We start from the raw sequence: 23889 nt of genomic DNA on the forward strand, positions 1-23889 counted from the left end.
GCAAACTGAAAGCTCGAACCACTGCTTTTAATCAGAGCAAGGTGACCGGAAACATGACCGAATACAGTGTAGCTGTTCCCTCCGCAAGGCAATCAAACAAGCTAAGTGTCAGTATAGAGACAAAGTAGAGTCGCAATTCAACGGCTCAGACACGAGAGGTATGTGGCAGGGTCTACAGTCAATCATGGACTACAAAAGAAAACCAGCCCCGTCGCGGACCATGATGTCTTGCTCCCAGACAAACTAAACAGCTTCTTTGCTCGCTTTGAGGACAATACAGTGCCACTGACACGGCCCGCTATTAAAACCTGCGGACTCTCCTTCACTGCAGCCAACGTGAGTAAAACATTTAAACGTGTTAACCCTCGCAAGGCTGCAGGCCCAGACGGCATCCCCAGCCGCGTCCTCAGAGCATGCGCAGACCAGCTGGCTGGTGTGTTTACGGACATATTCAATCAATCCTTATCCCAGTCTGCTGTTCCCACATGCTTCAAGAGGGCCACCATTGTTCCTGTTCCCAAGAAAGCCAAGGTAACTGAGCTAAATGAGTACCGGCACGTAATACTGACTTCCGTCATCATGAAGTGCTTTGAGAGACTAGTCAAGGACCATATCACCTCCACCCTACCTGACATCCTAGACCCACTCCAATTTGCTTACCGCCCCAATAGGTCCACAGATGACACAATCGCAATCACACTGCACACTGCCCTAATCCACATGGACAAGAGGAATACCTATGTAAGAATGCTGTTCATCGACTACAGCTCAGCATTTAACACCATAGTACCCTCCAAACTCGTCATTAAGCTCGAGACCCTGGGTCTCGACCCCGCCCTGTGCAACTGGGTCCTGGACTTCCTGACGGGCCACCCCCAGGTGGTGAGGGTAGGTAACAACATCTCCACCCCGCTGATCCTAAACACTGGGGCCCCACAAGGGTGCGTTCTCAGTCCTCTCCTGTACTCCCTGTTCACCCATGACTGCGTGGCCATGCACACCTCCAACTCAATCATCAAGTTTGCAGACGACACTACAGTGGTAGGCTTGATTACCAACAATGACGAGACGGCCTACAGGGAGGAGGTGAGGGCCCTCGGAGTGTGGTATCAGGAAAATAACCTCACACTCAATGTCAACAAAACAAAGGAGATGATCGTGGATTTCAGAAACAGCAGAGGGAGCACCCCCCTATCCACATCAACAGGACAGTAGTGGAGAGGGTGGAAAGTTTTAAGTTCCTCTGCATACACATCATGGACAAACTGAATTGGTCCACCCACACAGACAGCGTGGTGAAGAAGGTGCAGCAGCGCCTCTTCAACCTCAGGAGGCTGAAGAAATTTGGCTTGTCACCAAAAACACTCACAAACTTTTACAGATGCACAATCGAGAGCATCCTGTCGGGCTGTATCACCTCCTGGTACGGCAATTGGTCCGCCCACAACCGTAAGGCTCTCCAGAGGGTAGTGAGGTCTGCACAACGCATCACCGGGGGCGAACTACCTGCCCTCCAGGACATCTACACCACCCGATGTCACAGGAAGGCCATAAAAATCATCAAGGACAACAACCACCCGAGCCACTGCCTGTTCACCCCGCTATCATCCAGAAGGCGAGGTCAGTACAGGTGAATCAAAGCGGGGACCGAGAGACTGAAAAACAGCTTCTATCTCAAGGCCATCAGACTGTTAAACAGCCACCACTAACATTGAGTGGCTGCTGCCAAAATACTGACTCAACTCCAGCCACTTTAATAATGGAAACATTGATGTAATAAATGTATCACTATCCACTTTAAACAATGCCACTTTATATAATGTTTACATACCCTACATTACTCATCTCATATGTATATACTGTACACTATACCATCTACTGCATCTTGCCTATGCCGTTCGGCCATCACTCATTCATATATTTTTATGTACATATTTATATATATTATATATTATATATAATATATAATTTATTATATATTATATTATATTATATACTAATTCATTCCTTTACACTTGTGTGTATAAGGTAGTTGTGAAATTGTTAGGTTAGATTACTTGTTAGATATTACTGCATGGTCGGAACTAGAAGCACAAGCATTTCGCTACACTCGCATTAACATCTGCTAACCATGTGTATGTGACAAATAAAATTAGATTTGATTTGATTTTGAAATGTATTGTTTTACAGGGTCAGCCATAGTGGTACGACGCCTCTGGAGTTACGTGCAACCTTTCAGTTACTGGCTCAACATTCTCACATTCAAGTTAAAACACATAGGGAACTGTTTCAGATGAACAACAGAGTCGTGGTTAGTAAGAGGAAGTTGGGTTATTGGGTCACCTAGTCAAACCATTGTCTGAAGAAAGCTTATATATGTCATTGATATGAGTAATGCATTACAGGGATGAAGATACATTTCTAGTTCTTCCTGAGTCAGTGTGAATGGATAGCACTGTGGAGCACAGTGTGTATGTTTATCTTGGCTGCTGTTAAAACACTCATTTAAAGGTGATGTTAACTTAATTAATTCATACAGTTGGTACATGTGGCAAAGACATTGAAGAGATAGTTCACCCCAAAGTTTTTCCGATTAGATGGTGCCAATATTTCCCATTTATTTGGTTGTATTATTAATGAACCCATGAAGGCCCAGATACTCTCTGTCCTATGTCTGAAATGTTTGTACAAACAGCAGAAAAAATATGAAAAGTACAAGTTTGCAAGTACAGATTACGTTGATAAACGTTGTAGCATTTCTGTTTTTGAGAAAGCAGAGCGAGAAGTGAGAAGCTATGTTACTCACTAGCATAAAAACTGGCCATGCATTCTAAATGGTATACTAGTGTGGATATCGGAACATACAGGTGTGAGATCTTGAGCCAGTTTGCAACAGCAGGAAAATAGTCCTGCACCAAGAGGAAATGTAAATTATTATGTGGATTGTAATTAATGGACACTTTTGTAGGGGTTGGTACATTGCTTGTATGGGAAAATCAAGTCTGAAATTTCAAGGTGGAAATTACAAACATAAGCCTTTTTAAACCTCAAATACACTACAGGTTTTACATTTCCTGCATTGCACAAAAGTTATCTTCCATCAGGGTAATCAAACTAAGATCCTACATCTGTAAAACAAGATATAGCCTCTTTTACAATATCCACACTAGCATACCATTTAGAAGACATGGCGCCAGTACATTCTTCTTCATTCCATGTGGTATGCTAGTGTGGATCTTGGACAGAGCCTGACAGCCAGACATTTCCAGCATGCATTGCGTTGCTTACCTCCAGCCACCAGTCCTGACTCTCCCAGTTGGATGGCCACGCCAAACCCTCCCAGCTTCACTGGAGCACTGTTCTCTTTAGACGCCAGGAGGACACAATGGGGCTGGATGATGGGGTGGGGGGGAGGGGGAGCGAGAGAGAGAGAGAGAGAGAGAGAGAGAACATGTATAAATAATTTTGTAGAATACAGTAGCTACTATAATATACAGTGCTTTCGGAAAGTATTCAGACCCCTTCCCCTTTTCCACATTTTGTTACTTTACAACCTTATTCTAAAATTGATTAGATAAAATGAAAATCCTCATCAATCTACGCACAATAAGGTCCCACAGTTGACAATGCATGTCAGAGCAAAAACCAAGCCCTGAGGTCGAAGGAATTGTCCGTAGAGCTCAGAGACAGGATTGTGTCGAGGCACCGATCTGGGGAAGGGTACCAAAAAAATTCTGCAGCATTGAAGGTCCCCAAGAACACAGTGGCCTCCATCATTCTTAAATGGAAGAAGTTTGGAACCACCAAGACTCCTAGAGCTGGCCGCCCGGCCAAACTGAGCAATCGGGGGAGACCAAGAACCAGATGTTCACTCTGACAGAGTTCCTCTGTGGAGATGGGAGAACATTCCAGAAGGACCATCTCTGCAGCACTCCACCAATCAGGCCTTTATGGTAGAGTGGCCAGACGGAAGCCACTCCTCAGTAAAAGGCACATAAAAGCCTGCTTGGAGTTGACCAAAAGTTACGTAAAGGACTCTAAGACCATGAGAAACAAGATTCTTTAGTCTGATGAAACCAAGATTGAACTCTTTGGCCTGAATGCCAAGCATCACGTCTGGAGGAAACCAGGCACCATCCCTACGGTGAAGAATGGTGGTGGCAGCATCATGCTGTGGGGATGTTTTTCAGCGGCAGGGACTGTGAGACTAGTTAGGATCAAGGGAAAGATGAATGGAGCAAAGTACAAAAATATCCTTGATGAAAACCTGCTCCAGAGCACTCAGGACCTCAGACATGGGGCGACAGGTTCACCTTCCAACAGGACAAGAACTCTAAGCACACAGCCAAGACAACGCAGGAGTGGCCTCAGGACAAGATTCTGAATGTCCTTGAGTGGCCCAGCCAGAGGCCGGACTTGAACACGATCGAACATCTCTGGAGAGACCTGAAAATAGCTATGCAGTGACGCTCCCCTGACAGAGCTTGAGAGGATCTGCAGAGAATAATGGGAGAAATTCCCCAAATACAGGTGTGCCAAGCTTGCAGCGTCATACCCAAGAAGACTCAAGGCTGTAATCGCTGCCAAAGGTGCTTTAACAAAGCACAGACAAAAGGGTCTGCATACTTATGCATACTTATATAAATGTGATATTTCCGTTTAAATAAAAAAACAATAACATTTGCATACATTTCTAAAAACGATTTTTGCGTTGTCATTATTGGGTATTGTGTGTAGATTGAAAGGATTTTTTTTTTGAATCCATCTTAGAATAAGGCTGTAACGTTACAAAATGTGGAAAAAGTCAAGGGGTCTGAATACTTTATGAATGCACTGTATAACCTAACATTTCTATGCAACTACAGTTGCATAAATAACTCTAAACGAAGCATATAGGAGGACCTGATTCTTTGTTAACCACTCAACACAGAATAGCCGCATGTGCACATTCCCTCAGAAAACATTTTGGGAAAATATCCTTTCTATTTTTACTCAGCTATGTTCAGTTGTATTCGTCATACTGTAAAATAAAAATAATGCCACAAAGTTCTAAGCAAATCTTGTCTGCTAAATGAACTAGTGTAGCCCACAGCCATATGGCATAGCCCGATCAGGGCCTAACATAAGGACTACTCAGAATATGTTATTCTGTTCTTGAGAAATAGGCTACATCAAATCAAACTTTATTTGTTACATGCGCCGAACACAACAAGTGTCGTCCTTACAGTGAAATGCTCACTTTCAATGAATTTCAAGAAAGAGTTAAGAAAATATTTACTAAATAAACAAAAGTAAAAAATAATAAAAAGTAACACAATAAAATAATCATAACGAGGCTTTATACAGGGGGGAACTGGTACCGAGTCAATGTGCGGGGGTACAGATTAGTCTAAGTAATGTGTACATGTAATTAGGGGTAAAGTGACTATGCATAGATAATAAACAGCGAGTAGCAGCAGTGTAAAAACAAATGGGGGGGGTCTCAATAGACAGGGTGGTCATTTGATTAATTGTTCAGCAGTCTTATGGCTTGAGGGTAGAAGCTGTTAAGGAGCCTTTTGGTCCTAGACTTGGCGCTCCGGTACCACTTGCCGTGCGGTAGCAGAGAGAACAGTCTATGACTTGGGTAACTGGAGTCTATGACAATTTTTTGGGCCTTCCTCTGACATTTTCTTCATATCATAGTTCTTTAGACCTATCTAAAATAACGATTGTGTAGGCTATATTAAATGGATTTATTATACTTTTTAAAATGTAGATGTTCTAAAGGTCCACATCAGTGGCTTGTATGCTACGTGTGGAAGCTTGGAGATGCTAAATGTGTTTATGTTAATTAACGGTCAATTAGTGTAAGTCCGGAAGTTATATGCATGACAATCACCGCCTGACAAAATGTCAACTTGCCCGACTAACAGAATTGACATAAAGTGTCTGTCTTTCACTTAAACAATGGGGAGGAAACAGAAAGACCAGTTTTAGACTACTGGAATTCTTTGCAGTTTCACACATACCACAACAACAAAATTGTCCAATGAGGCAACCTCAGCAGAGCAGGCTCAACATGCGTCACTGCTCAGTTAACTTGCCCTGGCAAAGGGCAACCCTTAATGTCAATTCCTGTAATATGCAGCAACATTTTTTGCCCACAGTAACACAGGATGTGTGACAGAGTGAGAAAGAGAGAGATAGATCAAGTCTTCGTGAGGTGAGAGCGAGGGAGGTACAATATTTAGATGAAGTGAGAGATACACAGCCAGTGAGCTAGACAAAGTTAAAAGGAAGTGTTCATGTCGGAGGCTAGTTAAAGCTGGATCTGGACTCCTGAGTGGCGCAGCGGTCTAAGGCACTGCCTCGCAGTGCTAGCTGTGCCACTAGAGATTCTGGGTTTGAGTCCAGGCTCTGCTGCGACCGGGAGACCCATGGGGCGGAGCACAATTGGCCCAGCGTCGTCCGGGTTAGGGGAGGATTTGGCCGGCAGAGATGTTCTTGTTCCATCACGCACTAGCGATTCCTGTGGTGGGCCGGGTGTAGTGCACGCTGACACGGTTGCTAGGTGTACAGTGTTTCCGACACATTGGTGCAGCTGGTTTCTGGGTTAAGTGGGCAGTTTGGCTTGGTTGGGTTGTGTTTCAGAGGATGCATGGGAGATGCAGTGATGAGACAAAGCTGTAACTACTCATTGGATACCATGAAAAGGGGGGTTACAAATAAATTCAAATCAAATCAAAGTTTATTTGTCACGTGCGCCGAATACAACAGGTGTAAATCTGACAGTGAAATGCTTACTTACAGGCTCTAACCAATGGTGCCAAAAGAAAAACAAAAGTGTGTGTGTGTGTGTGTGTGTGTGTGTGTGTGTGTGTGTGTGTGTGTGTGTGTGCGCGTGTAAGTAGAGAAATAAAACAACAGAAAGACATTTGAAAAAAGAGTAGCAAGGCTATATACAGACAGACACCTGTCAGTCAGGCTTATTGAGGTAGTATGTACATGTAGGTATCGTTAAAGTGACTGTGCATATATGATGAACAGAAAGTAGCAGAAGCGTAAAAAGAGGGGTTGGTGGGTGGTGGGACACAATGCAGATAGCCCGGTTAGCCAATGTGCGGGAGCACTGGTTGGTCGGGCCAATTGAGGTAGTATGTACATGCATGTATAGTTAAAGTGACTATGCATATAAGCTAAACAGAGAGTAGCAGCAAAGAGGGATTGGGGGGGGACACAATGCAAATAGTCCGGGTAACCATTGGTGTTCAGGAGTCTTATGGCTTGGGGGTAAAAACTATTGAGAACCCTTTTTGTCCTAGACTTGGCACTCCGGTACCACTTGCCATGCGATAGTAGAGAGAACAGTCTATGGCTGGGGTGGCTGGGGTCTTTGAAAATTTTTAGGGTCTTCCTCTGACACCGCCTGGTGTGGAGGTCCTGGGTGGCAGGAAGCTTAGCCCCAGTGATGTACTGGGCCGTACGCACTACCCGCTGAAGTGCCTTGTGGCAATGCTGCAGCTGTAGAACCTTTTGAGGATCTCAGGACCCATGCCAAATCTTTTTACTTTTGTGAGGAGGAATAGGCTTTGTCGTGCCCTCTTCACGACTGTCTTGGTGTGTTTGGACCAATCTAGTTCGTTGTTGATGTGGACACCAAGGAATTTGAAGCTCTCAACCTGCACCACTACAGCCTCGTCGATGAGAATGGGGACATGCTCGGTGCTCCTTTTCCTGTAGTCCACAATCATCTCCTTAGTCTTGGTTACATTGAGGGATAGGTTGTTATTCTGGCATCACCCGGCCAGGTCTCTGACCTCCTCCCTATAGGCTGTCTCGTTGTTGTCTGTGATCAGGCCTACCACTGTTCTGTCATCAGCAAACTTAATGATGGTGTTGGAGTCGTGCCTGGCCATGCAGTCGTGGGTGAACAGGGAGTACAGGAGGGGACTGAGCACAAACCCCTGGGGAGCTCCAGTGTTGAGGATCAGCGTGGCAGATGTGTTGCCTCCTACCCTCACCACCTGGGGGCGACCTGTCAGGAAGTTCAGGATCCAGTTGCAGAGGGATGTGTTCAGTCCCAGGATCCTTAGCTTAGTGATGAGCTTTGAGGGCACTATGGTGTTGAACGCTGAGCTGTAGTCAATGAACAGCATTCTCACATAGGTGTTCCTTTTGTCCAGGTGGGAAAGGGCAGTGTGGAGTGCAATAGAGATTCCATCATCTGTGGATCGGTTTGGGCGGTATGCAAATTGGAGTGGGTCTAGGGTTTCTGGGATAATGGTGTTGATGTGAGCCTTTACCAGCCTTTCAAAGCACTTCATGGCTACGGATGTGATGGCTACGGGTCTGTAGTCATTAGGCAGATTGCCTTTGTTTTCTTGGGCACAGGGACTATGGTGGTCTGCTTGAAGCATGTTGGTATTACAGACTCAATCAGGGACATGTTGAAAATGTCAGTGAAGACACCTACCAGTTGGTCAGCAAATGCCCGGAGCACACGTCCTGGTAATCCGTCTGGCCCCGCAGCCTTGTGTATGTTGACCTGTTTAAAGGTCTTACTCACGTCGGCTATGGAGAGTGTGATCACACAGTCGTCCGGAACAGCTGATGCTCTCATGCATGCCTCAGTGTTGCTTGCCTCGAAGCGAGCATAGAAGTGATTTAGCTCGTCTGGTAGGCTCGTGTCACTGGGCAGCTCGCGGCTGTGCTTCCCTTTGTAGTCTGTAATAGTTTGCAAGCCCTGCCACATCTGACGAGCATCGGAGCCGGTATAGTACGATTCAATCTTAGCCCTGTATTGATGCTTTGCCTGTATGTTGGTTCGTTGCAGGGCATAGCAGGATTTCTTGTAAGCTTCCGGGTTAGAGTCCCGCACCTTGAAAGCGACAGCTTTACCCTTTAGCTCAGTGCGAATTTTGCCTGTAATCCATGGCTTCTGGTTGGGGTATGACGTACAGTCACTGTGGGGACGACGTCCTCAATGCACTTATTGATGAAGCCAGTGACTGATGTGGTGTATTCCTCAATGTCAACGGAAGAATCACGGAACATGTTCCAGTCTGTGATAGCAAAGCAGTCCTGTAGTTTAGCATCTGCTTCAACTGACCATTTTTTTATAGACCGAGTCACTGGTGCTTCCTGCTTTAATTTTTGCTTGTAAGCAGGAACCAGGAGGATAGAGTTTTTACCAAATGGAGGGCGAGGGCGAGCTTTGTACACGTCTCTGTGTGTGGAGTAAAGGTGATCTAGAAGTTTTTTTCCCTCTGGTTTCACATTTAACATGTTGATAGAGATTTGTTAGAACTGATTTAAGTTTCCCTGCATTAAAGTCTCCGGCCACTAGGAGCGCCGCCTCTGGGTGAATGGTTTCCTGTTTGCTTATTTCCTTATACAGCTGACTGAGTGCGGTCTTAGTGCCAGCATCTGTCTGTGGTGGTAAATAAACAGCCACGAGAAGTATAGCTGTAAACTCTCTAGGCAAGTAGTGTGGCCTGCAGTTTATCACAATATACTCAACTTCAGGCGAGCAAAATCTAGAGACTTCCTTAGATTTCGTGCACCAGCTGTTGTTTACAAATATGCACAGACTGCCCCCCCTCGTCGTGTGCTGTTCTATCCTGCCGGTGCAGCGTAAATATCCATGTCGTTATTCAGCCATGATTCCGTGAAGCATAGGATATTACAGTTTTTTATGTCCCGTTGGTAGGATATTCGTGATCGTATCTCGTCTAGTTAATTGTTGGCGAGTAATATTGACGGTAACGGCAGCTTTCCTAGTTGTCTTCTGCGGGTCCGGACGAGGCATCCGCCTCTTCGTCCGCCTCTTCGTCCTCTCAGTTGCTTCCTTTTGCGAATAATTGGGTTGTCTGCCCTGTGGGTTGTTGTTTGTTTAGTGTCTCTTGCACAATGGTAGACCTGGTTAATGCGTGTTTTGCTGAATAGTCAGAAGTGTAGACCTGGTTTATCAGCGCATTGAGACATAGCCACAGGTGTAAACCTGGTTCCTATGGGTATTTGGGCTGAGATACTGTACGCAGGTGTAGATCTGTCTTGGGACTCAGTCAAAGGTGTATACCTGAGGGGTATCCTACAAACCAAGCTAGATCTATTCAGGGTTAGCTTCAGTTAGCTTCACATTCCAGCACAGGCTTCATCCGTACTACGACAGTGGATATTGCTCATCCAACTGCCACTAACTCTAGCAGGCGTGTAACTGTCTAGTCAAACGCCAAACTCTTCATTGAGGCAATGGGGTGGAGTGCCACATTTTAATTTGTGCTGAAATAAAAATGAAAGAAAGGTTATCTTGCACATTCGCCAGGCTACGGTGTGAAATATGCTTTTATTATATTACTTATCAATGCACAACAATATCGATCAAATAATTTTAGTAAGTCATACAAAAGTGGTACTGTTGGTGAACTTTAAAATGCATTCTGTCATTACTAAATGTAATGACATCCCCCGAGCCACGGCCTGTTCACCCCGCTATCATCCAGAAGGCGAGGTTAGTTCAGGTGCATCAAAGGGGCGTTGCTGCCCTATATACTTTAGAGGCACATAGATTTTCTACATTTTCAGAGTATCATCAGGTAGCCTGATTTCAGATGTGTCCATGTAAACAGCATTATTATGGAAATCATTCTTCTTGCAAAGCATGTAAACATTTTAATATAACTATTATATTAATCTGACTATCCACAATAATCGCATGATTTTGTGCATGTAACCACATTCACTGTACAGTGTGTTCACATCGGTCACAATTGCTCCCCCTCTCTCTCCCCCATCTACTCCCATCTTCCTCCTCCTCCCCTCACCCTCCTCCTCACTTTCTCTCTCTCCTCTTCCAGACAGTGTTGGCTATATCCTGACCTCTTTTACACACACGTCAAGTCCTGGCTCTACCTGCTCTGTCGCTCGTGGGTTTCCGAGGCAACGGCCTGACCATGCGTAACTGCTGGAGGTTGGGGCAGACACCAACCATCATCCTGACCCTTAACATGGTGACCACTGACCTCTTGCTGTGCACCAGATTCCTTTTCCAGGTGATGTATGACCTGAGGGGTCAGATCTGGTCCGGAGAGGACAGGGAGTGTCAGGTCACCACGCTAACCATGACAACAGTCTTCTACGTCAAACTCTACTGTAACATAATGTTTCTTCTCTGGACCAGTGTGACCACAAAAAGGCTTCAAACGTATTATTTTCTTTTAAATAATCAGTTATTAAATTAACCATTCAATTTTGCTCTCAAATCTTTCTCTGCTTATAGGTACAGCCTCACCCTGCCCTCCTTACGCCCCTCACCAGGCCCAGAATCTGTTGGGTACTCTGCCACGTCACCCGGGTAACCGTGGCAACGGTGGTGAGTGCCAGTGTGGTACTTCAGATCAGAGGAGGAAAAGGGGAAGCAATGCGAGACGGCAGCTTTGACCTGGAGGAGATTCACAACAGAGAAGGGTTCCATAACCAGCACGGCCTTGGAGTGGGGCTGTTTTTCCTGATTATAACCTTTATTGTGGTCAGCTACGGGAGAATAATTCTGCATCTGAAGAGGGTCAGGGGGCCTGGCACAACCACACACACTAGTGAAGGAGGGGTAATGGAGGGGAGGGGGTTGAGTGTGGGGGTGAAAGAGGGGTGTGGGGTGAGTTTAGGGGAGAGGGAGGGCATGGGGGAGAACAAGTGGGGTGTAAACATGGGGGGGGTTCAGGGGCAGGAGAGAGGCAGGGGGCGTGGCGTTGTAGTCTGAGGGTACGTAGACAGACAGACAGACAGACAGACAGACAGACAGACACAGCCGCAGCCGTTGTGGCTGTGGACCACAACTTCTCCCACTGCTCTCTCAGTACTACGTCTCCCTGTCAAATCACACAAACCCCATTTTAATGTAACCCTGATCATCTACCAATAAATCTATTTTAAACTCAACAACAATAGACGTGAGTGTTTCTAAGCAGATGTCTTTGGGTGAACATTCAACCTGTAAGACGACATGCTTCGCTTTCGTCTTCCTATGATCACATCTCACCCAGACATCTGAAAATAACTCACATCGTGAACCAACCCACATCGCATGCATTCAAACATAGACACACACACATACACTCTCTTGCGTTCTGTTCACTTTCTCACACACTTCCCCTATTAAAAGCTGAGGGGACAAACAGGATATTTTATGCTCTACATACACCTTTCATACCAACATATCTTACAATTCACTACCTCATAAATAGACATCATTGATCTCTGTACTGTAAGTATTAATCTTTGTGAAAACATTTCTTTAAAAAAACAACTGTTAGTGTGAAAATGGCTGTGGGTTTAACAGAAAGTAGGAATTGGCTTCATGAGAAAATGGTCACAGTTTTCGACACTGTGGCATTTTTGGATAGTTAAGAGTTTTACTGAGGTTGAATGCTTAGTTGCTGTTTTAAGTTTAACAAAAGAAAGGACAAACAAACAATCATGAACACTTCAAATTATAGTGCTTTTGTAATATGTACAACAGTTGATTTACATGTTTTGATACTTCTGACATGATACGAGGACCATTAATATGAATGGTTATACAGTAATTACAGAAACAAAATGTATGAAAACACACAATGTGAATAGATTTACAAATTAAACAAATAAGCATGTTATGGTTTTGTTTTGTTTTCTTGGTGACCAGAACAACACAATACCATTGTTGTCAATATTCCATCAGTAGGAAATAGGAACTGTTCGGACGGGAACTTGTAAATAATGTCTACTGACTGCTCATTTGTAATGTGCTCTTTACTAACAGCTATTATCTTAGTGATACAAGAACTGGTACCTTGTTTATAACCAGATTTTTTAAATCTAGCTCCTATGCTACATTTGTATGTAATTGCACAAAGCTGAAACTTGCTAGATTTACATTCAGTTACTGTATTGCATGTCCATGTTCAGTGTCTGATTACAACACGGGGAGGGCGTAGATTGAAAGATGAACTGATTTCGGTCATCGTCGTGGTAACTATGAAAGTTAAGATGCCAATCGCCATATAAAGTCCAAAGAAGAAAAAGCCCGGAAAGAGGAGAGATGACTAGAAACGATTCGGTTGAACGTTTTGTGTTTGGATTAATTGTGCATTTCAGGTACAATAACAACTCAAAGTTTATATCCCAGGACAAATTAGCTAAATAGGACACATTAGCTAGCAACTGCAAGCTAGCTAGCTAAATTGCCATAAATGTTTAACGCTTTTCGACCTGTCCCCAAATGAATATAATAGGTTCAGAGTTAACATTTTTGATTTAAACCTGCATGTCGTGATCGCGTTTGGTGTGGGAGGACAAAATTTATTTGTGCATGATAGAGCACATGCGCGGCCGGTATGGGTACGGTGTTAGAGTTTGTAAAAGAATTGTATACGACACTTTAAATGCCCAAATGTCATACTCGTTTCGGCTTCTCATGTAGTATGAATTTATTGTAACCTTTTTGGGAATTTCACAGCCAAAATGCATTAAAACTGGATAAAAGGAGGTCTTCGAGATTTGATAAAAAAAATGAATGGAAGACGGCAAAGAGGACGAGCAAAGAGTCTCCTGCAGTGTTCAAATCTAAGTCATTTTTTGTTGTTGTCCTTAAAATGATCACAACTATTTAATCGCATATCTTTGAAAAATGATCGTTACTTGCAGCCTGCCGTGCCTTTACTTTAGCTAAATACTGTAGCTTACATTAGCTACGTGTGCCACGCCCTGACCTTAGAGGTCCTTATTATTCTCTGTGTTTGGTTAGGTCAGGGTGTGACTCGGGTGGGAAATTCTAGGTTTTCTGTTTCTTTGTTTTTTGGCTGAGTGTGTTTCCCAATCAGAGGCAGCTGTCTATCGTTGTCTCTGATTGGGGATCATACTTAGGCAGCCCTTTGCCCACCATTAAGTTGTGGGATCTTGTTTTCTGTTTAGTGTCTTAGCCTGACAGAACTGTGGGCCTTCGTTTTCGCTTTTGTTATTATGTTTGAGTGTTTTTTGAATAAAAGTATCATGAACACTTTCCCCGCTGCGCTTTGGTCTACTCTTCCTACCACCAACGAGGGCCATTACAACGTGCTTTAGTAGGACTTTAAGTTAGCTGGATATCTGATAAGCATGCAGTTATTGAGCGACAACATCATATTTAACCTAGCTAACCAGTTATATATTCGAAGCTGTAGCAATGGCATGCTGCATACTTTTTTACTAAACATTACATCATTATAAACCCAGGGTCATTACAAAAACAGTATGCGACGATGAGTACATACTATTCAGTTTAATATGTAGTACGCTAGTGTGGGTATTCGGACAGAGCCACTGTTTCATATACAGTTAGGGATTAATGTCTAAACTACTGAAAATGCCTTTCTCTCCCTGCCCTCCTGGATCTACTATTTCTCTCTGTTAGTCTGACAGATCAATGGAGAACACATCCCAACCCTTCCCACCTGTGTCTAACACCTTCTGCCTCAATCGCTCCTCCTTCTCTGCCATTACCACCTTCCCTGTCTCCCCCCTCTGCCCCTCCTTCACCACCCGCTTCATCCTCCCCTCCCTCTACGCCCTCCTCTTCCTTACGGGTCTCCCGGGCAACGCTCTCTCTATCTGGGTGTTCCTGAGGAGTATTCCCACCCAGACCTCCACCCATGTCTACCTGTTCCACCTGGGCCTGTCCAACCTGTGCCTCTCCCTCACCACCCCCTTCCTGGCCGCCTACTACTCACAGGTACCGTCATCTTCTACTGACAGTTGGATTGGTTCTGAATCTTGGCCAAATGTCGTACTAAAACCCTTTTGCCACCTTTTTTGTAAAGCATGAAATGTGTTTATAATCCAGGTGTTCTGTGAAAATGATGTAAACTTTTTCATAAAAGCATGAAATTTGGTTCATTTGTACAGTTTGGGGCCGTGAACATTTTCAGAAATGGAGGCATCGGAAAAACCACGGTGGAAATGTTTCATTCCGCCATAACCAAATAACGTATTTGTGTCATATCTCCTAAACCAAACATGATATTACAGAAATGGTGATGTCTACCCCTATGTGTTCAAGGATTACAATGACACCATGCAAAAAATAAACAGTTCAGATGATTATATAATGGTGCACTGCCATGGTAAACCGTGGGAAGAAATCCAATAAGATCGCCATTGAACATTTAACATCTAATGGTCAAATCAGAGTATAAAAGCAGATAAGCAAGCTGGTTCCACTCTTTTTAGACATTTTCTGGTGTTACAGTGGCTTTACCCCATTACTTTTTCCACATTTTGTTGTGTTACAAAGTGGGATTAAAATGGTTTTAATTGTCATTTTTTGTCAACGGTTTACACAAAATATTTAAATGTCAAAGTGGAATTTTTTGGGGAACACTTTTAAAACACTAATATATCTTGATTAGATAAGTATTCAATCCCCGGAGTCAATATATGTTAGAATCACCTTTGGCAGTGATTACAGCTGTACGTCTTTCTGGGTTTGCACACCTGGATTGTACAATATTTGCACATATTCACAAAGCATTTTTAAAAATTTCTTTCGAGTTGGATGTTGATCATTGCTAGATAGCCATTTTCAAGTCTTGCCATAGATTATCAAGACGATTTAAGTCAAAACTGTAAATAGGCAACTCAGGAACATTCAGTGTCATCTTGGTAAGCACCGCCAGTGTATATTTGGCCGTGTTTTAGGTTATTGTCCTGCTGAAAGGCAGGACAATAAGTGTCTGTTGAAAAGCAGTGTCTGTTGAAAAGCAGACTGAACCAAGTTTTCCTCTAGGATTTGCGATTCCGTTTATTTCTTATCCGGAAAAACTTCCCAGTCCTTAACAATTACAAGCATACCCATAACATGATGCAGTGACAACTATGCTTGAAAATATGGAGTGGTACTCAGAAATGTGTTGTATTGTATTTGTCCCAAACATAACACTTTGCATTCAGTACAAAAAGTTGATTGCTTTGCCACATTTTTTTGCAGTATTACTTTAGTTCCTTGTTACAAACAGGATGCACGTTTTGGAATATTGTTATTCTGTACAGGTTTCCTTCTTTTCACTCTGTCAATTAGGTTAGTATTGTGGAGTAACTACAATGTTGTTGATCAATCCTCAGTTGTCTCCTATCACAACCATTTATTTCTGTACCTGTTTTAAAGTCACCATTGACCTCATGGTGAAATCCCTGAGCGGTGCCCTTCCTCTCCGGCAGCTGAGTTAGGAAGGACGCTTCTATCTTTGTAGTGACTGGTTGTACTGATACACAATCCAAAATGTCATTATTAACTTCACCATGCTCAAAGGGATATTCAATGATTTACCCATCTACCAATTTATCTGTTCAAATCCAAGATGGCAGCATGTCAAGTCCTTTGTATGTGACTAGTAGATTTTAACCTACGAATAACATATTCATTTATGGTTGTGTAAACCCCCAATTTCCTTGTTGTGTAGTGCAAACTGTTTTGTTTTGCTGGTGTAAAGATCACGGGTCTCCCTCAACTCAATTTTTTTTAAATGTTTTTTTTTCTTCTCGCTATTCACACTTCTTTACTCAAAGTTGACCAAAGTAACCCTATCTCTGGCCTGAGTTCTTTCCTCAGCTTCCCCTCTGTAGAGTGTCTCGTCCAAGCTGCTCCTCTTCGCTCTCCGCCTGGCTGTCAGAAGCAGCTCAACAATCTCCAACCCGTTTTATAACCCCCACACCCAATCTACTCACATGCACACACACTCCCATACAGACTCATCAATACACACTGTCCCTCTCTCCCTTTACCTTTCATTGGCCTCTATTTCTTACATCTCTCAGAGAAAATTATCATTTTCGTGGTATTGCCTTGTGCACGGACTTTACTGAACTCTGGAGAAAACGAACATTGTCGCTGGGTGAGTACATCTGACAATGTCCATCCCGTCCATTAGACATTCTGTCCTCGGGAACTCGCACTTTCTCACTCCGTCCACTCGTCCAAGTGCCGATGCATTTGTGGCATGATGTGAACAGTACGAACTTATGTCACGACCAAAGTCTAATGGTTTTAATTGATTGTTTTGTATTGTCTGGAAACGCACTTGTAGAATTCGCTTGCAGTAGGTCTCTTAAAAAAGAGAAGCCGTGCAAGGTTATTAAACAGAGGTGCCTAGTTATTCTTCTTTTGTTGATATCAGGTAACGTGCAACCTAACTCTGGCCCTGATATGCAATGTCTCCAAACCCCCTCTGATTTTAAATCAAAATCTGGTTTTGGTATTTTTCATTTAAATGTACGCAGCCCGTTGTCAAAAATGGATGGGGTTAGGATTTGGGCTAAATCAACTGATGGGGAGCTGCTCTGACAGCTGTTGCTTAAAGCTAGTGAGGGAGATATTTTTCATTTTTTAACTAGGCAAGTCAGTTAAGAACAAATTCTTATTTCCAATGACGGCCTAGGAACAGTGGGTTAACTGCCTGTTCAGGGGCAGAACGACAGATTTGTACCTTGTCAGCTCAGGGGTTTGAACTTGCAACCTTCCAGTTACTAGTCCAACACTCTAACCACTAGGCTACGCTGCCGCCCCATATGAGTCTCCTTCTTCAGTGATTTTCCCAGTTTGTTCCAGTCATTGGCAGCAGAGAACTGGAAGGAAAGACGTCCGAAGGAGGAATTGGCTTTGGGGGTGACCAGTAAAATATACCTGCTGAAGCGCGTGCTACGGGTGGGTGCTGCTATGGTGACCAGTGAGCTCAGATAAGGCGGGGCTCTACCTAGCAAAGACATATAGATGACCTGGAGCCAGTGGGTTTGGCGACGAATATGAAGCGAGGGCCAGCCAACAAGGGCATACAGGTCGCAGTGGTGGGTAGTATATGGGGCTTTGGTAACAAAACAGATGGCACTGTGGTAGACTGCATCCAATTTGCTGAGTAGAGTGTTGGAGGCTATTTTGTAAATTACATCGCCGAAGCCAAGGATCGGTAGGATAGTCAGTTTTACGAGGATATGTTTGGCAGCATGAGTGAAGGATGCTTTTGTCACGTCCTGACCTTAGTTCCTTTTTTATGTCTCTGTTTTAGTTTGGTCAGGGAGTGAGTTGGGGTGGGCATTCAATTTTGTGTATTCTAGGTTTTGTATTTCTGTGTTTTGGCCTGGTATGGATCCCAATGAAATACTTGACCTTCACATTTTCTGTGTTATCATGTTTGGTTCAGAAGTTATGACGCAAAATACATTATTTGGTTATGGCGGAAAGGAAAATGGCCACCATGGCCATTTGCCTCCATATCTGAAAATGTTCAGGCCCCCCCCCCCCAAACTGCTTTTATGAAAAAGCTAATATATCACCTAAAATTTGGCACATATCGCCTGGACTATTATGAATGATTTCTATATATGATTTCTGAAGCCTCTATAAAGGTCTATACATGATTTCTGAAGCCTTATAAAGGCCTCTATATAATTTATGAATCCTCTATAAAGGCCTTGTAAATAATAATAATAATATTGAATTTTAAGTCTTAAAAGTCATGTTTTGTGTGGCAGATTATAATTGTTTTAAATGATCTACCAATCCTGAGAGTAAGGAATGGATCACATGATCTACCAATCAAGGGGTGGGTCACATGATCTACCAATCAAGGGATGGGTCACATGATCTACCAATCAAGGGATGGGTCACATGATCTACCAATCAAGGGATGGGTCACATGATCTACCAATCAAGGGGGGGTCACATATCTGGTAAGACACGTAACGTAAAATAAGAACAGTAAAAAAAAAAATCCTTGTCAATTCCTTCCCAGGGTCCAGGTTGGCCGGCCTGGAGCCCCCTGTGCCAGCTGGTCCTCCATGGGGTCACCCCCATTCAGCAGATCAACATCTACATCAGTGTCTTTATCCTGACCTGGGTGGCGGTCAGCCGCTTCGCCACCCTCATCCAGCACACCCACGCAAGCCGCCCCAGCACCTGCACCACCCTGCTACCCCATGCCTTCTTCACCAGGCTGAGACGGGTGAGGTTCGCCAAGGCTGTGTGCGCCTGGATCTGGGGGATGGTGGTGTTTGCCACAGTACCCGTGACAGTTTACTATTCAGTGAAGGAGACGAAGGTGGATGTAGGGAGTGAGGATGGAGAGAGAGGAGGACGGGGTGAGGAGGAGGGGGGGAGGGTGTGTTACAGTGTGGCAATGGAGATGGGGGGAAGCCTGTCAAGGGGGGCGAATGTGGTGTCCATTGTGATCTTCTTCATGTGTTTCCTGCTGGTGCTGATGTCGTATGTGGCGGTGGCGAGGCATATATGGAGGTCGCGTCAGTGTGCCGTTGTCAATGGTTCCCAGAGGCTGCTGGGAAGAGTGTTCCGGAACATCGTGGTGATCCAGGTGGGGATTCTGTCTTCTGTGTGTTTAGGGGAGCCATTTGAATGGTTTCTTCATGATTAAGACTAAGACTCACAGATGCTACTCGCTAGACAGCTAGTTGCTTTATATCTAACAACTTCTCATATCTATCTAACTTCTCATCTCAACCTTTCCTCCTCTCCTCTCTTCCTCCTCTCCTCTACAGGTGGTTCTGATAGTGTGCATGTTGCCTTACCACATCTTCAAGTCCATCTTTATCTCCATAGTCCAGCACCAAGCTGACCCAGCCACCACCATTAGGGGGTCCTGCCATCCTCTCTCTGCCATTGTTGAGGTTAACAACACTTTCATATAACCTTTACATTAAATGGTGCAGCAGTTTACCATTATCAATAGACAATATACTGTAACTATAGGCAATATTTGGCCATTCATTTTGGCTCAAAAGCACTTCCAGAAGCAAATCATGTTTTGTGGAGTTAAGTTTTATCAGTCTTAGGTATATTACATGAAGTAGAGTTTAAAGCTGTCAAACTTCAAAACAGTGTGTTGATTTTTGTCTCAGGTCAAGAACTTCCTGCTTTGTCTCACCACGCTGAGGAGTTCGGTCGACCCGGTGATGTACTTCTTGTTGGACAAGACCTTCCACAGACATGTCATGTTACTGCTTAGGCTCCACCCACAGAATTCCAGCAGCCAATCATCCGGCGGGGCCACCACGCAGGCCACCACCAGAGCCAATCCAATTGGTGAGAGGTTGGAGGTGACTGTGTGTCATAAGGGTCAGGGGTCATGGAAAGAGTCACACTCTGTGAACTGGAGTCAGTGCAGTGCTCTGTAAAGATTGTTTAGGATTTTGCTATTTTACATTGACCACTTCCATCACCTCATTCAACAACATTCCTTCATTGACCAGGAGAAGTGAGTCCAATACTTTTACCATGTGGTGCTGTTTTTTTTACTCCCGCTATATTCAAAGAGCACGTTGTATATTTATGAGCGAGAGGGAGAAGGAATGTGTAACTGATATGTACACTACTGTTGGGGTCACTTAGAAATGTCCTTGTTTTTTAAAGAAAATCATTTTTTTTGTCCATTAAAATAACATCAAATTGATCTGAAATGCAGTGTAGACATTGTTAATGTTGTAAATGACTATTGTAGCTGGAAACGGCAGTTTTTCCATGGAATATCTACATAGGCGTACAGAGGCCCATTATCAGCAACCATCTCTCCTGTGTTCCAATGGCACGTTGTGATAGCTAATCCAAGTTTATAATTTTAAAAGACTAATTGATCATTAGAAAGCCCTTTTGCAATTATATTTGCACAGCTGAAATCTGTTGTTCTGATTAAAGAAGCAATAAAACTGTCCATCTTTAGACTAGTTGAGTATCTGGAGCATCAGTATTTGTTGGTTCGATTAAAGGCTCAAAATGGCCAGAAAGAAATATTTTTTTCTGAAACTCGTCAGTCTATTGTTGTTCTGAGAAATGAAGGCTATTCCAAGCAAGAAATCGCCAAACACACATACACACACTTAAAAAGAGAAAGAATGAGAGAGGAAAAAAGCATCACTGGTGCTGTACAGACTCAACCAAGGACTGATAGGGCCCAGAGGCAGCAGCAATATTGCTAACCTACACCTGCTTCAACAAGAGACTTCTGCCTTCAATCTTTACCCTGTACCCTTTATGCAGAGTGTACACAGTTTATTTTTCCTTGTCTAAATATGTTCAAAGTGCTACCTTTTCACACACAGTTTGGTAAATCCACCTTTAGTTTTAACCAGTGGCGGTCTGTCATGTTCTGACCTTTATTTCCTTTGTTTTGTATTTATTTAGTATGGTCAGGGCGTGAGTTGGGTGGGCAGTCTATGTTTGTTGTTCTATGATTTGGGGATTTCTATGTTTCGGCCTAGTATGGTTCTCAATCAGAGGCAGGTGTCATTAGTTGTCTCTGATTGAGAATCATACTTAGGTAGCCTGGGTTTCACTGTTTGTTGGTGGGTGTTTGTTTCCGTGTCCGTGTCTTTCACCACACGGTACTGTTTTGGGTTTAGTTCGTTCCACGTTTATTGTTTTTGTATTAAGTCGTGTTCATGTTTAGTATTTCTTATTAAAAGAACCATGGACACTTACCACGCCGCATATTGGTCCTCCCGATCCTTCTCGCCTCTCCTCTTCAGACGAAGAGGAGGAAATCCCTCACACGGTCAATACCATTTAAGATGAGAATGGATTCATTTCTATTACAGCATATTGGATGACTGTCATTCATATTCCATTCACCCATCCCAATGTAAAAGCGAAAGGTTTAGACTACTAAATGATACTGTACATTTCCCTGTACCTATCATGAGGTTGCTACAACCTAGCCTATGAATGAAAGTTTACAACGTAGGTACACAGGTCGAGAGAATTTTGTAGTAATCAAGGTGACAGACAGTAACACATTCAATACCTCCTTGCACACTTTTTCCTGCATCTAGCTGATCTAGGGTGTAATTATTAGTCCAACAGTTGCAAATGAAAGTTTCTATTGGCCAAATTTGTATCCCCTTTTCATTCTGCTTGCTTCCATTTAGGAAATGTTTTTCCACAGAATGAATACACCCCTGATCACACTAAAACAGTTCACTTTCATAGCAGCCGCATAAAAACAGCATGATCCCTTTGTATATATAATTCCTTCTCGCTACTATCTACTTGCTCAACTCTTCTCACCCTTCGCTTGTGGTCTTCAGTGCACAACACAACAGCCCCCCAAAACTTTCCAAGACAGACCTTCATACCACGACCACTAACAGCTACACACAGCCTACATCATTGTCACGTCATAGACAACATACTAGCACGTTAGTAAACCCGCTACAATCATGCAGTACAGTGTACAGTCAGAACACAGTTTAGCAGTTACACCGCCGGGCCCCGGTGGCAATAAATTAATAAAACCAAAAGCTTACCTTGACTCGGAAGATATCCACTGTTGAATAGCCATAGCCTGCTAGCTAACATAGCATCCCTCTCTGTTTCCTAGCCAGCTAGCTAACATAGCATCCCTCTCTGTTTGAGCCGGGTGTTTCAGTAGGCTAAATGCATTTTTTGGGTGGGCTCCACTTTAAACCTGCTTCATCCTGGCTATTTACAGCAGATTAGTGCTGTAATTCACAACATCTCTTCCCATGGCTCAGACTCCTAAACTATTCCAGTGGGCCACAGCAGAGTGTGAGTGTGTGTGTGCAGGTGTGAGACTGTAGCTGATTTTCAGAGCTTGATGTGTTTTTGTGTCACGGATCCCCCCCATTACAGCTGCTCATTCTGTTCACCAGTTCCAGAGGTCGATGTCACCGGCCTTCTAGGCTGTACTGAACTGTGTCATTAAGCACACCTGGTTCCAATTCCTCACTGATTGTGTTTGTATAAATGTGCCCTTTGTCGATTATTGTTCCCAGGTCCGTTGATGGTGTGAGTACCTATTGCGTTGTCTCAGCCTGTGCTGCATGTTATTGTTCCCATGTCTGTTGGTGGTATGAGTATCTATTGCATTGTCTCAGCCTGGGCTGCTGCATGTTTTGTGCATTGCGTATTACGGGTTCTGTGTCGTTCTACGAGGTTTACCCTCGCTCTTATGTTGTTTTGTATACGTGTTTGTTTTGGGTGTCTTAAAGACTCAGATGATGATGTATTCCTGCGCCTGTCTCCAAATCCTTTGCACCAGCATGACATTTTGTCTATATCCAGACACCAGGAACCATTACAAGGTGGTTACCAGTAGATGCACACCATCCCACCCAGTCATAAATAACACGAACAAGACTATTAGGAAGTCACTAACACATTCTACCAGCTAACATTGTGTATACAGTAGGAAAAGCCACAGTCTATCTATTAATCGCTCTGCTAGTGCTGCCACTTTCATCCATCCATCGTTCTCTCCATTCATATGGAGAATGTGACATTTCCTCCATATTGAGCTATTAGCCTTCACAGATAAGATCCAACTCTCTTCAATTCCCACGGTGTGTTTGGTTATCAGCGTGTAGACAGGACAAACACACAGGCTGCCATTACTACCACTGCCCCTCTTGGAGCCTACTGGGGTGAATAGAAAGATCACTGTTGGAAGCAGCGAACATTCACATTCTCTCTGTTGCTACGGTACAAAGAATAGAGTTGAGTTTTGCAATCAATCAAATGTATTTATAAAGCCCTTTTTTACATCGGCCAATGTCAAAGTGCTATACAGAAAACAGCAAGCAATGCAGATGTAAAAGCATGGTGGCTAGGAAATTGGATTTCGTGTCCAGCTTTTGCCAATAAGTGTATGTATTAGAGGTACAGTGCCTTTGGAACGTATTCAGAGCCCTTGACTTTTCCCACATATTGTTGCATTATAACTTTATTCTAAAACGTATTAAATTGATGAGAAAAAAAAACATTACACATACCTTTCAATGACAAAGCAAAAAACAGATTTTTAGAAATGTTGCAAATTAAAAATAAATATTACATTTCCATAAGTATTCAGCCCCTTTACTCAGTACTTTGTTGAA

The 23889-nt window shown here is 43.5% G+C and overlaps 2 protein-coding genes across 15 annotated transcripts in view; one reads left to right on the forward strand and one right to left on the reverse strand.

The window, feature by feature from the left end:
- Window positions 1–23889, reverse strand: part of LOC109905169 (peripheral plasma membrane protein CASK) — a 211574-nt gene that overhangs the window by 73366 nt on the left and 114319 nt on the right. For all 14 annotated transcript variants that reach the window (XM_031800690.1, XM_031800747.1, XM_031800735.1 and 11 more), the window contains exon 6: window positions 3289–3391. In XM_031800690.1, coding sequence (XP_031656550.1) covers window positions 3289–3391 — 103 coding nt within the window. The remainder of the gene's footprint in view (window positions 1–3288; window positions 3392–23889) is intronic.
- gpr82 (G protein-coupled receptor 82) lies at window positions 12063–23021 on the forward strand. Its single transcript, XM_020461259.2, has 5 exons — window positions 12063–12244; window positions 14411–14728; window positions 18780–19355; window positions 19540–19668; window positions 19900–23021. Exons 2-5 carry the CDS (start codon window positions 14423–14425, stop codon window positions 20173–20175), a joined length of 1287 nt encoding a protein of 428 aa, XP_020316848.1. The 5' UTR covers window positions 12063–12244; window positions 14411–14422; the 3' UTR covers window positions 20176–23021.

This window comes from Oncorhynchus kisutch, linkage group LG2 (assembly GCF_002021735.2).
Source record: "Oncorhynchus kisutch isolate 150728-3 linkage group LG2, Okis_V2, whole genome shotgun sequence".
Taxonomy (NCBI): domain Eukaryota; kingdom Metazoa; phylum Chordata; class Actinopteri; order Salmoniformes; family Salmonidae; genus Oncorhynchus; species Oncorhynchus kisutch.